General features: G+C 46.4%; 1 protein-coding gene across 5 annotated transcripts; it reads right to left on the bottom strand.

Moving 5' to 3' along the window:
- Positions 1-614: 614 nt before the first annotated feature.
- GPR45 (G protein-coupled receptor 45) lies at positions 615-13540 on the bottom strand. 5 transcript variants are annotated; one of them, XM_083438011.1, is made up of 2 exons: positions 13435-13540; positions 615-2875 (listed from the first exon to the last, which is right to left on the bottom strand). In XM_083438011.1, the coding sequence occupies exon 2, from the start codon at positions 2639-2641 to the stop codon at positions 1505-1507; it is 1137 nt and encodes a 378-aa protein (XP_083294137.1). In that variant the 5' UTR covers positions 2642-2875; positions 13435-13540; the 3' UTR covers positions 615-1504. The 5 variants fall into 5 exon arrangements, with proteins under 5 accessions (XP_083294137.1, XP_083294139.1, XP_083294140.1 ...); XM_083438013.1 differs by lacking the exon at positions 13435-13540 and adding an exon at positions 12992-13161; XM_083438014.1 differs by lacking the exon at positions 13435-13540 and adding an exon at positions 10407-10628.
- Between the last annotated feature and the right edge of the window lie 1910 nt (positions 13541-15450).

The raw sequence follows: 15450 nt of genomic DNA, 5'->3' as shown, positions 1-15450 counted from the left end.
TTAAAAGATTGGAAAAGCAGTGCTTCCTCTTTGAGTGAAACCTTTACATTTATTTTGGGGAGGCTGTGTTATTCCTTTGGTTGCTTTTCTGCACCTTATAATGTAGGTGTGATGCAGATGAACAACTCCTTTCGTCCCCTGCTCTCTGGGACTAATGGTGGGGGTGGGGAACAGTTCAGCAGTATCAGGAGGGTCAAAGGTCCCTCACACCTGACACAGGCTTTTGCACCTGAAGCAAAAGTCCTTGGAACGAAGATGGGCAGAGTGGCTGCAGAGTTGCATCGGTGCACCATGAATGTTTCAAGAGGTTTCTCCTCCCAGAAGGCTCGGTCAACTCTTGTGCTTAGTTAGTGACTGAATAGAACCAGTTGTTTAAAGCAGGGTTTCCCAAACTTGGGTCTCCAGCTGCTTTTGGACTATAATTCCCACCATCGCTGACCACTGGTCCTGCTAGCTAGGGATGATGGGAGTTGTAGACTTAAGGGTCAGACTAGGTGCGGCATTATTTATCATGGCATTTGTGTGGCTGCCTAATAACCACCTACGACCAGCAAACAAGCAGGAAACTATACAAAGACCATTTAAAACATTAATAAATAAATACAGAAACAATCGCAGCCAAAAATTATATATTGGAGAACTAGTTTTCACATCGTGAACAAGATACATGACATAAAACAATGGATTATAGCTGAGAGGTTAAAATCACAAAGGGTGTAAGAGAATTAAACATCCTCCTGGCACCTGAAGGCGCCAGATGAGCCTCTCAGGTAAGGGTATTCCGCAACTGCAGTGCCATTCCTGAGAGGTCCTCTCTCCAGTGACCATTGGAAACTTTGTTCATGAAACTGATGGTGGGTGGTGGTCCTTCATCAGTATAGTGGCCAGGGGGTTGGGATCATCTCCCGCAGCCTCTGTGGTCCCAAAACTGAGATCTCTCTCTCTCTCTCTCATATACTGTTATTTTCAAGAGAATAAACCTAGAAAGAACAAAATGCGATCTTGCATTTAACAGCACATTCATAACCTGGGCTGTTCCATGAAATTAAGTGTTTTAAATCACAACCCGCTTTTGCTAGATTGTGCAAAATGATAGATAAAACACAAGGAAAGATTTCTGCCTCATTGTGTTTTGTCGGGCTTCACACTGCCGATTTGTTGCCACGTGTTGCTCTTCGCAGGACAAACCTAAATAACATAATGGGGAGTCATGGAGCTAAAATCCGATACCGATTATTTCACTGTGTGCGCTTGGCTGTTGGTGATGCTTTTTCCTAAGTAGAAGAAAATAGAGTATTTTATTTGGCAGTGTATTTGGTAAGACCACAACACTTGTGTAACCTGACAATGAGACTAGTGTGGGAAGTGCTTCAATTTAATAGATAACAAGAACAAAACTCCCCAGGTTTTCTGGGTTACAATCAACACATTAAAGAAAACAACATGGTGCTGTGAGGGCAGTGACGGAAGATGCAAGCTGCTCAGTATTTTTTTTTTACGGTTCCTAAACTGCGGATTGGTGCTCGCTACAGACATATATTGCGCTTGGCCTTATTCTCCTTTTCGTTCGTCCAGGCACTTTGGGGAAGATCTTGAATGTTTTTGGCATGAACTCCAGACAGGCCTCGCGGAACTTCTTGATCCTCCAACAATAGATGACAGGGTTGAATACGGATTTGAGGTAACTCAGCCACAACACACAGGTACTGGTGATGTAGAAAGATGGGCTGTAGTAGAAATTTCTGCTAAACACAGACATCAGGCTAAACACCGTGTGCGGAAGCCAGCACAGAGAGAAGCCGACGAAAAGGATGAGGATAGTCGTGAAGGCCCTGGTCTTGAAGCTCATGTCGACGTTCATCTGGTGAGGCTTCTGCAGCCCGGTGAGGCCTAGTTTGCTCACCTGACTCAAGCAGACGCTCTCGGCGTGGTTGTGGATTCTGACGGTGTTGCGGCGGACAGTGTTCAGGATGCAGAGGTAAGAGTACAGCATGATGCTGAACGGGACGAAGAACGCAGTCACAAGAAGCATCACGGCGTAGGCTCGGTCTGCAGGACATTCTGTGTAGCCCAGGACACACTGGGGAGCGCGGCTCGGGACTTCTACAAACATCCACCCAACCACTGAAGGGAAAGAGATGCAGAAGGAAAAGGCCCAAGAAACTGCAATCATGACTTTGGCGCGCTGGGGGTTGAGTTTGTCTTGGCGCTGGACGATGATGAGGAATCGGTCGACGCTAATGATCAAGAGTATCGAGACGCCTTCCAAGACGAAGAACCAGTACAGCATGGCAGATATTCGGCAGAAGCGAGCCCCAAAGTTCCAGCTCACCGTCAGAATAGTGACGGCGGTGAAAGGCATGCAGAACAACGACAGCATGATATCCGAGAAAGCCAAGGTAGCTAAAAGCAGGTTGATTGCCGAACGCATGGCTGGTTTCTGGTAGACAATCAGGCAGACGACAGCATTGCCCAGAAATCCAACAGCAATCATGAATAGCATGATAATGGCCAGCAGTATCCTGAGCGGGGTTGGGAGCACTGTGTAACTGGGGTCTGTGAGCCAGGTGCTTACATTCAGAGCGACAACAAAGTCTGCAGGAGTCTGGTTGCATGCCATCACAGTGCAAAACGCCGGCATCCGAGATGCCAAACTCTCTTCCTGCTAACTCAATGGCGGCTGCCATTTTCCCATCTTATCGGCCATACAAACTCAAAGCAGGTGTTAGTCTGTGGCTAAGTCAGTCTGAAAAAATGTTTCTTCAGCAAGCGTTGACAAAGCGGATTGCAGCAATTTTAGAGAAGCACGGGCTTCTGCAGCTCCCAAAGAGAAGCGTGGCCATTATCAAGTGCGTATCTTCAGAGAGACGTGGCTCTGGAAAATCAGAGAAAAGAAATATGGTGGTAACTCATCTATTGGTTTTTTAGTAATATGTCTACATTGATGGTTTCCTTTCCATTGAAAAAGTATGGGCAAGGTACTGAATACTCAGTACAGTGGTACCTCGGGTTAAGTACTTAATTCGTTCCAGAGGTCCGTTCTTAACCCAAAACTGTTCTTAACCTGAAGCACCACTTTAGCTAATGGGGACACCTGCTGCTGCCACGCCATCGCTGTGCGATTTCTGTTCTCATCCTGAAGCAAAGTTCTTAACCCGAGGTACTATTTCTGGGTTAGCAGAGTCTGTAACCTGAAGTGTATGTAACCTGAAGCGTATGTAACCCAAGGTACCACTGTATCATACAACAAAGTGCCACTTCTTGGTTTACAACAGCTAACTTCTATATTAAAACTTACATTTAGATCTTTTACTTTGGTAAGCCACTTATTCAGTGACTGGGAAAACCTTGGAGACTGGTTGCCTGGCCATTTAATAGCTTCCTTCCGGCACGAACCTTAAAACCTTTTTGTTTATAGTATTTCTAAACGATCTTATTGAAATATTCAAATCAAAATTGCATGGACAAACATGACGCAAAAGCAAACTTCAGAGTTGTAATATGGTTCAGCATTATCTGAAAAATAATGGCACCTTGTGATTACCACCACAGTGTGCCAATTATATTAGTTTCATTACTGTGGGATCAGGTTTCATGGCTGCTGACGGCTACAGCGAACACACTCTGTACCAGAGGCCTGAATGCTGCTCTAACTGCTGATCCCACTCTGTATTCAGAAGCCAATCCACTTGCTGGACAGGACTTTCTCTGATACAGGAATCAGCCTGCGAAAAATATATATGCTTAAAATAGCAGCATGGAGCAACCTAAGATGAAGAAGGGAGCATGTTTTGCTCTCTTTCATGTAGAGCAGGGTCTGGTGGCCTGTGACCAGCCAGATCTTTGCTGGAGTACAACTTCCTTTATGCCTGACCCTTGGCCATTCTGGCTGGGTCCAATGGGAGTTCAACAACCTAGGGGAGCCACAAGTTCCTCACTCCTGTTGTAGAGAATGGATTTCCCTCTCTGTATGTGAACAAAGCAGGCACGTGAATTAAACACGCACATATGGCTGCCGTAGGTGTAACAAATAAATACAAAATAAAAAAATTCCTTCCAGTTGCACCTTAAGGACCCCTGACCATTAGGTTGCCGTGGCCTACTGTGGGGTTGCGGCGCTCATCTCGCTTTATTGGCCAAGGGAGCCGATATACAGCTTCCAGGTCATGTGGCCAGCATGACTAAGCCGATTCTGGCGAACCAGAGGAGCGCATGGAAACGCCCTTTACCTTCCCGCCAGAGCGGTACCTATTTATCTACTTGCCCTTTGATGTGCTTTCGAACTGCTAGGTTGGCAGGAGCAGGGACCGAGCAGCGGGAGCTCACCCCGTCGCGGGGATTCAAACCGCCGACCTTCTGATCAGCAAGTCCTAGGCTCTGTGGTTTAACCCACAGCACCACCCGCGTCCCATAGTAGCACCTTAGAGACCAACTAAATTTGTTATTGCTATGAGCTTTCATGTGCATGCATCAGGTATCTGAGGAAGTGTGCATGCACACGAAAGCTCATAGCAATAACAAACTTAGTTGGTCTCTAAGGTGCTACTGGAAGGAATTTTTTCATTTTGTTTTGACTACGGCAGACCAACACGGCGACCTGCCTGTCAATAAATACAAACCAACTGAAACACTTATACACATAACTGTATTGCGGCCGCTCAAGTAATGCAGTCCATTCAGTAATGCAATTCGGAACATCAGAAATCGAAAGTAACAAAAGCAGGGAAAAGTGCCTTGGAACAGCAGTGTTCCCTTCTCCAGAACCATCAGCTCAGCAATAACAAGATGTTCTTTTTCTGCACAATGTTCTCTCCCCAAGCAGTAAACAAGCAGCTCCCCTTCTCTCCTAGGCACGAGGAAGTTTTCTTGTAGGGTCCTTGACGAGGCCTGCTCGTCTTTTTGGAATGAGACAGTCTCTCACCAGGTTAGCTTGAAAGGATCTCACACACCAAGATGGATTTTGAAGGGATCTCTCACACCCTCCAAAGCTGTTGCCCGCCTTTATTGTAGTGTTCAGCAAAAGCATACAACAATGTATCAGAAGCAAACAAAGAAAGTACAGTACATCACGCCACCTCAGACCATGTTACGTGAACCAATCACTAAACTAGCATGGACTAATCACGCGTTGTCCATGCTTTTAAGCAGCGTCTTGCTTTGCCCTGTAATAAACTTCTGCCCATGCGCTTATGCATAAGCAACCATTTTCCCACAGGTCCTAGGCTGCCTTAAAGTACATGTTTGCTCCAAATCCCTTGCCCCTGCCCCCCCAATATTGCTCTGGTACGATTAAGAAGTTCACACACACAAATGCAACTCATATGTAACCCTTCCAACACTGCAAGGGGGTGATGGTCAGTGCATTCTCCTGCAGGTTTGGGTTTGCTCAGGTGGGTTGATTCGACCCAGGAGTGAGGGACCTTTGGTCCTCCAGAGGTTGCTGGACCACAACTCCCATCATCCCTAGCCACTGGCCACGCTTTTGAGGTCTGATAGCTGCCGCAGTTCAGCAACCGCTGGAGGGCAAAGGTGCCCAGCTCCTGATTCAGCAAAATAATCAAGGGTCAACTGATTCTTGCCTTCATCCACAGGAGGCAGATTTGAGGAATGTTGAGCTAGCCCTTCCTGCAGTTCTTGTTCTGTGTTAACTCTCCCCTCCATGTGCTGTCAGCCTCGCAAAACTTGCCTCATGCAGCAACCATGCACAGTGGCTGGGTGCAGCTGTGGAGTCAGAAGCCTGACCCAAAGATGCAATGAGCTACATCCGGCCTGCAGGCTAGCAGTTCACCATCTGCAATATCAAGGTTTTGGGTTTAACTCCCCACCGCCAACCTCCTGAGGTATCAGAACATTAACTCTTGGATCTGGACCCACGATCTAAAGTAGTTGTGAAATAAATATGAAATATAGTGGTACCTCAGGTTACATACGCTTCAGGTTACATACACTTCAGGTTACAGACTCCACTAACCCAAAAATAGTACCTCAGGCTAAGAACTTTGCTTCAGGATGAGAACAGAAATTGCACGGCGGCAGCGGGAGGCCCCATTAGCTAAAGTGGTGTTTCAGGTTAAGAACAATTTCAGGTTAAGAACGGACCTCCGGAACGAATTAAGTACTTAACCCGAGGTACCACTGTAAAGCCTGTTCACATCATCATCATTATACCTCACCATCTGATTTGTTCTTCCAGAAGTTTGCTTTAATTTATTCCCAACAAAAGATACATTGGTTCCTCCCCATTAAATATTTCCCTGAGTTTGTTCTGAAATAAGAAGAAGAAGAAGAAGAAGAAGAAGAAGAAGAAGAAGAAGAAGAAGAAAGAAGTTTCAAAAAGGATGTCGTGGAACAGCCTACCCCCTGATCTGTTGTCATTGTAACCCGCTGCCTGTCAGGCCTGGTAGTGAAAAATTGCCCCTTTTTTTAAAAAAAAAAAGAAATTGACACGACAGAGATGCATGGGCAATATTTAAATGAGCCACTTAACCTGACAGTTCCAAATGCTTCCCGTTGAAACGAAACATTGGTCTTTAAATAAATGTGCTTTGTTAAATATTGGACAAAAGCAAGGCTTCCAAATTGAGCCTTGCGATAAGGGCTATCTCTGATCAATGAACTGTCGCAGCAAGGTAGCTCTTTGTGAACGGCACAGAGCTGTGCATGCCATTCTCCCCCACGCAAGGCTTCAGCGGGGCTCCATTAGCTGGTTGACTCGGATCTCTTCAGGCAAGGAAACAGCTTTCATATCCGTCTAGGTGTCACCATGGCAATCCCTCACTTGAAAAGGAGACACGACCTCGGTGGTAAATTAGCGAGCGATCCATCGTAACCAAGGGAGAATAGCGCATATTTAAAGCAAACTGACAACTTGGGGGGAAATTAGAAAACAAAGCCTAGCGGGGAGGGGAAGCACCCTAAAGTAGAAGTGCAACTGGGCTGGATGAGACCAGAACACTTCCAGAAACAAGGACCAGTAGGCAAGGGTGGGTCTCACAATCTTGGCTTATTTAAGTGGATGGCTTCCCAGAATGAGATGTTTACCTGCAGTGTTCAATGTGCAATCAGTTATAGCTCAGTAGGAATGAATCTGCCCTACGTTCTTGCATAATAATAATACAGTGGTACCTCAGGTTAAGAACTTAATTCGTTCTGGAGGTCCGTTCTTAACCTGAAACTGTTCTTAACCTGAGGTACCACTTTAGCTAATGGGGCCTCCTGCTGCCGCCACACAATTTCTGTTCTCATCCTGAAGCAAAGTTCTTAACCCGAGGTACTATTTCTGGATTAGCGGAGTCTGTAACCTGAAGCATCCGTAACCCAAGGTACCCCTGTAATAATAATAATAATTTTATTATTTACACCCCACCCATCTGTCCAACGTTCTTGCATTATTCTTATTATTATACCCCACCCATCTGGCTATGCTGCCCCAGCTACTCTGGGCGGCTTTCAACAGAACATTAAAAACAGAATAAAACTTCAAACATTAAATACGTCACAATACAGAAATTTATCAGGCCCTGAACAACCTGGGTCCAGGATACCTTAGGAACCACCTGATCCATTATCGTTCTACCAGATCCCTGGGATTTTCAAGGGAGTCACTGGTAGTGCTCCCTCGTGGCTTATAGCCACCAGCTACTGTATGTTCAGTATTGTGGGCCCAATTTTACAAAACTCCCTTCCAGATGAGATCAGACAGGTTCCTTCCTATTGCATGTCAAATGCCCATGGAAGACCTTGGCATTCCAGCAGGCTTTTAAATGGAATACTGATTCCATTGATTTGACACGTTTCAGTTCCATTGTACTGATCCTCCTATACACCCCTTAGAGACAGACGTAATTAAGCGGTATATAAATTGTCTAGATAAATAAATAATCTGCTTCGCATGCAAAAGGTCCCAGGTTCAATCCTTGGGCGTAGGGCTGAGAAAGAATGATGCCTGAATGCTTGCACAGAAAGTCCCTGGTTCAGTCTCAAGCCTCTCAGAGTATGATGGGGGAAGAATGCCCTTTCAGTGGTCTACTCAGGAGTAGGTAAAAAGGGAGAAATTCAAGTCTCCTCCTTGACAACTACAGTCTGTGTCCTTTTCTGGCCACTTTATCAAGTATTAGTAGTCTAACCCAAATGATCTAAGCAAAACGGGGGAACCACCAAACCTTGAGTGTGTCCAAAAATCAGTATCCAATTAAGCAGGTTATTTTAAAGGTGTCTTGAAAATGTGGTAATGGGGAGAAACACCAAGTCTGCGCAATCAAAATGAAAATAAAGCAGTAAATCAGAACGTGCATCTTGTTAGAATTCTTGCTCCGTGATTGCAGTCATGGGATTGTTGTCTTTCTCATGACGGTGTATGTTTTGACTCCACAAAGTGGGAAGTGACGGAGACAGGATGTTTGTGTTACTGTGTTCCGTGAAGTGGGACTATTGTCCTTTGTTTGCTCTCTTTGCTGTCTGATGCGCCAGAGAGAGGGAGACATGTTGCAGTGCTCCGTGTATGTTTATATGTAAATAAAGTAGATTAGCCAAAATGCTGAATTGCTGAGGTCCGTTACACAAGCTGCAAAGACTCTGCGGATCCCTAAGTGTGCCGATGTCTGTTGGCACCGGTCGCTGTGATGTTCGGGCTGAAGAAAGCTATCGAAGCTCCCGAACAAACGACCAGGAGGGAGAGAACATGCCAGTTGGGCATGTGTCTCTGCCAGGGTCCTACTCAAGTGTAGGATGAGCTCCTGACACATCTGGGCAAAAGTTAGCATAGGAAAATTTACTCTTAATGGTCTCGTCTGAAATTGAGAAACCTCTGGTGTCAGTTGCAAGATGAGGGTGTGTGCCCCTTTGTGCCCAGGCAGCTTCCAATGATGATGATAATAATAATAATAATAATAATAATAATAATAATAATAATAATAATAATTTATTTCTACTCTGCCCATCTGGCTGGGTTTCCTCAGCCACTCTGGGTGGCTCCCAACAGATTAAAAACGGAATAAAACACCAAACATTAAAAACTTTCCTAAACAGGGCTGCCTTCAGATGTCTTCTAAAAGTTGGATAGTCGTTTATTTCCTTGAAATCTGACAGGAGGGTGTTCCACAGGGTGGGCACCACTACTGAAAAGGCCCTCTGCCTGGTTCCCTGTAACCTCACTTCTCACAGTGAGGGAACCACCAGAAGGCCCTTTGAGCTGGACCTGTGTCTGGGCTGAATGATGGAGGTGGAGACGCTCCTTCAGGTATACTGGGCAGAGGCTGTTTAGGGCATTAAAGGTCAGCAGCAACACTTTGAATTGTACTGGGAGCCAATGCAGATCTCTCAGGACCGTTGTTATATGGTCCCGGCGCCGCTCCCAGTCACCAGTCTAGCTGCCGCATTCTGGATTAGTTGTAGTTTCCGGGTCACTTTCAAAGGTAGCCCCACGTAGAGCGCATTGCAGTAGTCCAAGCGGGAGATAACTAGACCATGCTAGTGATTGAGATCTACTTCAGGAAAGGGTCATTTTTGTAAAGTTGTGGAGGAGGTGGGCTGTCATGGTGATAACTAGTGCCAGATTTGCAAGGCTTCCCTGAGAGATGCTAAGATGGTGCATTGGACTACATGGTCTGCCCATCCTTAGGAAACAGAAGCTGACTGAACTGTACGTTTTTGGAGAGAAAGGCTGAGGGCAGGCCAGAACTGCACCACACCCTGCAATGACAGTTCCCAGGAATCCTTAGGAGAAAGAACAGCTCTTAAACTGGCCTATGTCTGAAGCACAGATTTACCCAAATGCTGTGCAGAATCTTGGTGGAATCATTGGTGCTGTGAGTTAAGACACCAGCCTGCTTGGTTCAGCTAGGTTACTAGGCTAAGGAAGTCAAGGATCTATTTTTTTAATGAAAGGCATTTTAAGAGATGACGCCGAGCTGGAAGATGTTTTAGAGAGATCCATTTCAAACAGGATTAGGAAACAGCTGTTCCATCTGGTATTGCCCCAGAGAGGCTCAACTGTTTTGTAAAAATATGAAGAACTTGGGGCGGCAGAAAGTGAGAAAGAAGCAAAGTTATGAGTACCAAAAATGGAAAGGTTTCAAAACTCTGGAAATCTGGTCAATAAATAGAGAGGACACACTATAATATGAAATAAACAGAAAGACAAAAACATCAAAATGCTGCATTATTATTATTATTGTTTTTCAGATGAGGCAATTCTCCTGAGATTTAAGAACATATCTATTATATAAACTTGAGGGAAAGTGTGTTCAGTAAAGAGTGTACCAGTTATTGGAGGCGGGGGGGGGGGGAGAGAGGTAACTGCTTAACCCAGCGGTTCCCAACTTGGCGCCCACACAGAACTCCTGTGGCATTCATGAAAGGTCTCAGTAAATTTCCCCTCAAAAATCCCTCATCCATTTGAGGCTTACCTCTCTCCACAGTCTATTTCCCAGTAATCATTTTCTTCTCGGTTAGGCTCCAACCTTTGAAGTGAACTCCAGTGGGGGAAAAGTGCCTCATCAAACAGAGAGCGAGCCTCTAAGCCGTGGGTAAGTTAGGAAGACTCAGAACTTCTGACCTACGCATTCCTTTCACTCTCAGAATTTATTCCTCTTCAGTTTGGCTCAAGAAGCATAACAAACAGCACTATTAAGGAAAGCTAATTCGAGAAAGCACAGAAAGATCTTTATCTCTGTGTCCAGAATAATAAATATCAAGATATTGTGTGGTCACTTATTTTTCTATGTTACAAAATCTTAATTAAAAAAAAACTTTTCCCAATTGCTTATGTATCAGACTCACAGTATCGAAGAACTGGAAGAGGTCACTGGGGTCATCAAATTTTGACAATGTGGGCTTAAATGCATGACCCTGAGATTCAGAGTCTCATGCTCCACTGACTGAGCTACTATGTCTATGTGTTGTGTCTCCCCCCCCCCCCCATTTTTGCTCTTTGTCGTCTTATACGTCACGTTCATGATGCCAGAAGATTTTGTTCGATCTCCTTAGAAATATTATTTATGATAAAATAAAAGGATCCCTGGCCTCGTTTCATAGGTAATTGGGAGAGACCTACATTTAGGAGAGACGGGCTCTGCTGCCATTATGGATGCTTAAGCTGCGATTCCGGCAAAAAAGTGAAGGGGTTCTGGGAGTTGATATACAATGAGTTAAAAAAGATGTTAAAATACAGTTTTGGACTAGATTACCCTTGGGGGTCCCTCCCAACTCTACAATTCTATGATTCTAGGGCAATTTGGCTGTGAGATACCAGAGGTGAATTATTTGCTCTGCAATGAAGCTGTACATCAGATGCCCAAAGTAAGAGCCACCCAGACACACCGACAAATAGCTTCCTTTGGGCAAACCGCCATGAAGACAACATGCGGTACAACAATACACAACCATTAGCACCATACAGTGGTACCTCGGGTTATAGACGCTTCAGGTTACAGATGCTTCAGGTTACAGACTCCGCTCACCCAGAAATAGTACCTCGGGTTAAGAACTTTGCTTCAGGATGAGAACAGAAATCGTGCTCCGGCAGCACGGCAGCAGCAAGAGGCCCCATTAGCTATAGTGGTACCTCAGGTTAATAACAGTTTCAGGTTAAGAACGGACCTCCAGAACGAATTAAGTTCTTATCCTGAGGTACCACTGTACTGAACAATCCTCTATGCACTTACTGCAAAGTCAACATCTCAAGTTCACGCCCAGGTGCATAGGATCTTTTGAAATCGTGGATCAGGTGAGGTATAAACCAGGCACCAGACCAGAAGGCCGATTATCTAGTGCAGGCTTCCTCAACCTTGGCCCTCCAGATGTTTTTGGCCTACAATTCCCATGATCCCTAGCTAGCAGGACCAGTGGTCAGGGATGCTGGGAACTGTAGTCTCAAAACATCTGGAGGGCCAAGGCTGAGGAAGCCTGATCTAGTGCAAGATCCTGTTCTCACAGCAAGTACCCAGATGCCTGAGGGAAACCTTCAGTCACGAGGTCACTCTCCCGTTCTGTGGTTTCCAGCAAATGGTATTCAGGAGCAATACTACCTCCGACACTGAAGGCAGAGAGCAACCGTTGGAGCGATAGCCTTCTCTTTAGTAGTGATGCATGTCTGGAACCCCCAGAAGGGGCAAGATCCTTCTGTGACCCTGATTCACCTCCTCAATTAGGAATTCCTTCAGGAGGCGAACTGGCAGTGGCGTAGCGTGGGGGGTGCAGGGGGGCCGGCCGCACCGGGTGCAACATCTGGGGGTTAGGGTTAGGGGGCACAAATCCACGGGTTAGGGGGCGCAAATTACTTGCCTTGCCCCGGGTGCTGACAACCCACGCTACGCCACTGGTAGTGATGCATGTCTGGAACCCCCAGAAGGGGCAAGATCCTTCTGTGACCCTTCTGTGCATTGCAGGGGTTGGACCAGAATGACCCTCAATTAGGAATTCCTTCAGGAGGCGAACTGGGTCTGTTTTTGAGCCATGCTTCAGGGGGCAGCGGGGTGGGTGTGTCACCCTTCTGCGGACAACCACCTTGCAGCAGAATGGCCTGGGAATGGTCTTGAATGAAGGGGACTCTGCCTATCCAACTCAGAAAAATAGAATTGCAGAGTTGCAAAGGGACCCCGAGGGTCATTCTGGTCCAAACCCCTGCAATGCAGGAATCTCAACGAAAGCATCCATGACAGATGGCCATCCAACCTCTGCTTGAAAACTTCCAAGGAAGGAGGGGGAAAACCACTGCAATAAAAAAACAGGGTTTCCCCACAAAGGACTGTTGACTTTCCAACTGAGCCATCATAATAGCGAAGTTCCCGCTCTCATTAAAATTTTTGACCATATCCCTTCATAAGGACCCTGCATACAAGCCGTGTTTCCTTACCAGCTCTGACCGTTCTTTTCTACGCTGCACATGCAGAAGTGTAATTTAAAAAAGAGAAAAGAAAAGATGATGAGGCAGAAAACTAAGTGCCGGCTAGTTACATAATACGTTTAGCTTCCTTCCCTGCAACTCGCTTACCGTAGCATTTGGCAGAGATCGGTGCAACTCAGAACACCCCCGATTTAGTGGTGGTGGAGGAGTATTTGGAAAAATGCCTATCAAGAGAGACAGGCTGCTGCCAAGAAAACCGGCAGGATAGAGAAGCGCACCATCAGAGCTCCCAGACAGACCCAAGTGCTGCACCTTGGCGCTAGACAGCTACTGCAGGCAGCGCCCTGCAAACAGCCAGTCCGGGCTTCAGTTTCTTGCAGCACCGGGAAATGCACGGCTCCCCCCCCCCTTTTTTTTTTTTTCTGCTATGCATGATGATCCCCGGTTGCTGAGAGTTTAATTCAGGCCAGATGAATATGCATAGTTAAAAGGTAGCAGGAGGTTTCTCCATTCCCCGCAAACCCTTAAAAAAATAAAAACCCGGTAGCTCGCCCCTCCAGACAACGCGTGCGCGCATCCGAGCCACGTACCTCGTTTCCGCTGCAAGGAAGCAGGCAGCCGCGGAGAGGCGAGCGCTGCGCCCCCGAGACGGCGACCTCGGCGCGCTCCATCCAGCGCGCACTCTGCGCTCCCGCCGAGCGCCCATCCGCGCCCAAGCGGCTCCAGGGCTCGGAGGCGGCCGAGGACGGTGAAGGGGAAAGCGCCCCCTCTACAGGCGCTCCCCCGCGGTCCACAACCGACAAGCGAAGGCCCGCTCTTTGTCGGAAGCAAAAATAGATACATGTCTTTATACCGCTAACCATTCCCATCCCCAGCGGCTTATTATTATTATTAGTTGTTGTTGTGGTGGTGGTTGTTATTATTTAGTCGTTTAGTTGTGTCCGACTCTTCGTGACCCCATGGACCAGAGCCCGCCAGACACTCCTGTCTTCCACTGCCTCCCGCAGTTTGGTCAGACTCATGCTGGTAGCTTCGAGGACACTGTCCAACCATCTCGTCCTCTGTCGTCCCCTTCTCCTTGTGCCCTCCATCTTTCCCAACATCAGGGTCATTTCCAGGGAGTCTTCTCTTCTCATGAGGTGGCCAAAATATTGGAGCCTCAGCTTCAGGATCTGTCCTTCCAGGGAGCACTCAGGGCTGATTTCCTTAAGAATGGAGAGGTTTGATCTTCTTGCAGTCCATGGGACTCTCGAGAGTCTCCTCCAGCACCATAATTCAAAAGCATCAATTCTTTGGCGATCAGCCTTCTTTATGGTCCAGCTCTCACTTCCATACATCACTACAAAACCATAGCTTTAACTATACAGACATTATTATTATTATTATTATTATTATTATTATTATTATTATTATTATTTTACAAAAGAACAAGATGGAGCAAGCTTCTTTTCTCCAGCTCCGGAGGGTCGGACTTGAACCAATGGCTTCAAGTTACCAGAAAAGAGATTCCGACTAAATCTCAGGAAGAACTTTCTTACAGTAAGTCAGAACTGTTCCACATTCCCTCAAGAAGTGGTGGTCTCTGCTTCATTGGAAGTGCTACGGCTGGATGGCCATCTGTCATGGATGCTTTAGTTGAGATTTCTGCATTGCAGGGGGTTGGACTAGATGACCCTGGGACCCAGTTCTCTCTTGTGGCTCCTAGAAGTTGTCAGCATGCCATAGTGGCCACACCCCGGGAAACAGCTTTGACTGGGTGGCTAAACCTGCATGCGAAGGCAGGCTCCAGTGGATTGAAAAGAGGGAGATCAATAGTGGGTCCAACAGTCAAGAAGGTGCTTTTGGGCTTGTTCACCTGGGAAGGTAGCCCATCTAGGAGAAGAAAAACTCTGATCCTAAACCTCCACTGCCTTGTGGGATATCTTTGGGAGAAGAAAAGGCTAAGGAGTGAACCCTACACAAATCCAGAGTGCAGTCCCTAAGGCGGTTGGATGGTGCTTTGTACACCTTCCTTCTGGCAACTCCTGCAACTAAGCTGGTGGCAGACATATTGCTCTGCTTTACTTTGGACCACTTCAGCGAAGTCTCGTCTGGGCAGCAGCCCAGGACTTCTATACAGTGCCCAGGTTTGTGTCCCAGGGCAGTCACTTCAGTGCTGCTAACACAACAGTTTGACTCCACAGATGGATGCCTTTTCACACCCACCCACAACATAATTGAAGGACTGGCATCCTGCATTCATAGAATCCTAGAATGGTAGGGCTAGAAGGGATCTCAAGGGTTATATAGTCTAACTTCCTGCAATGCATAAATCTTTTGTGTGGCATGAGGCTCGAACCCACGACCTGAGATTAAGAGCTTCCTGATCTACCAACTGAGTTATCAGTCAAGAGAAAACTATGTGGCTCGCATGGAACATTTCCCCATTTCCCTCTCCCTCTCCTTATCACCAGCCGATAAATAAAAAGCAATGAAATGAGCAAATGGAACCAAAGACAACAAAAACTACATCTGCAGAACATTTAGAGCCACTCCCAAAGCACACAGAGTAAGGAGCTTGCATCTGTATGTAAACTGTAATTGTGCCACTTTCTTCTTGACATTAC

The sequence above is a fragment of the Podarcis tiliguerta genome (assembly GCF_965153285.1).
Source record: "Podarcis tiliguerta genome assembly, chromosome: 4".
In the NCBI taxonomy this organism is placed as follows: Eukaryota; Metazoa; Chordata; class Lepidosauria; order Squamata; family Lacertidae; genus Podarcis; species Podarcis tiliguerta.
This window is presented reverse-complemented; position numbering and strand designations above follow the sequence as displayed.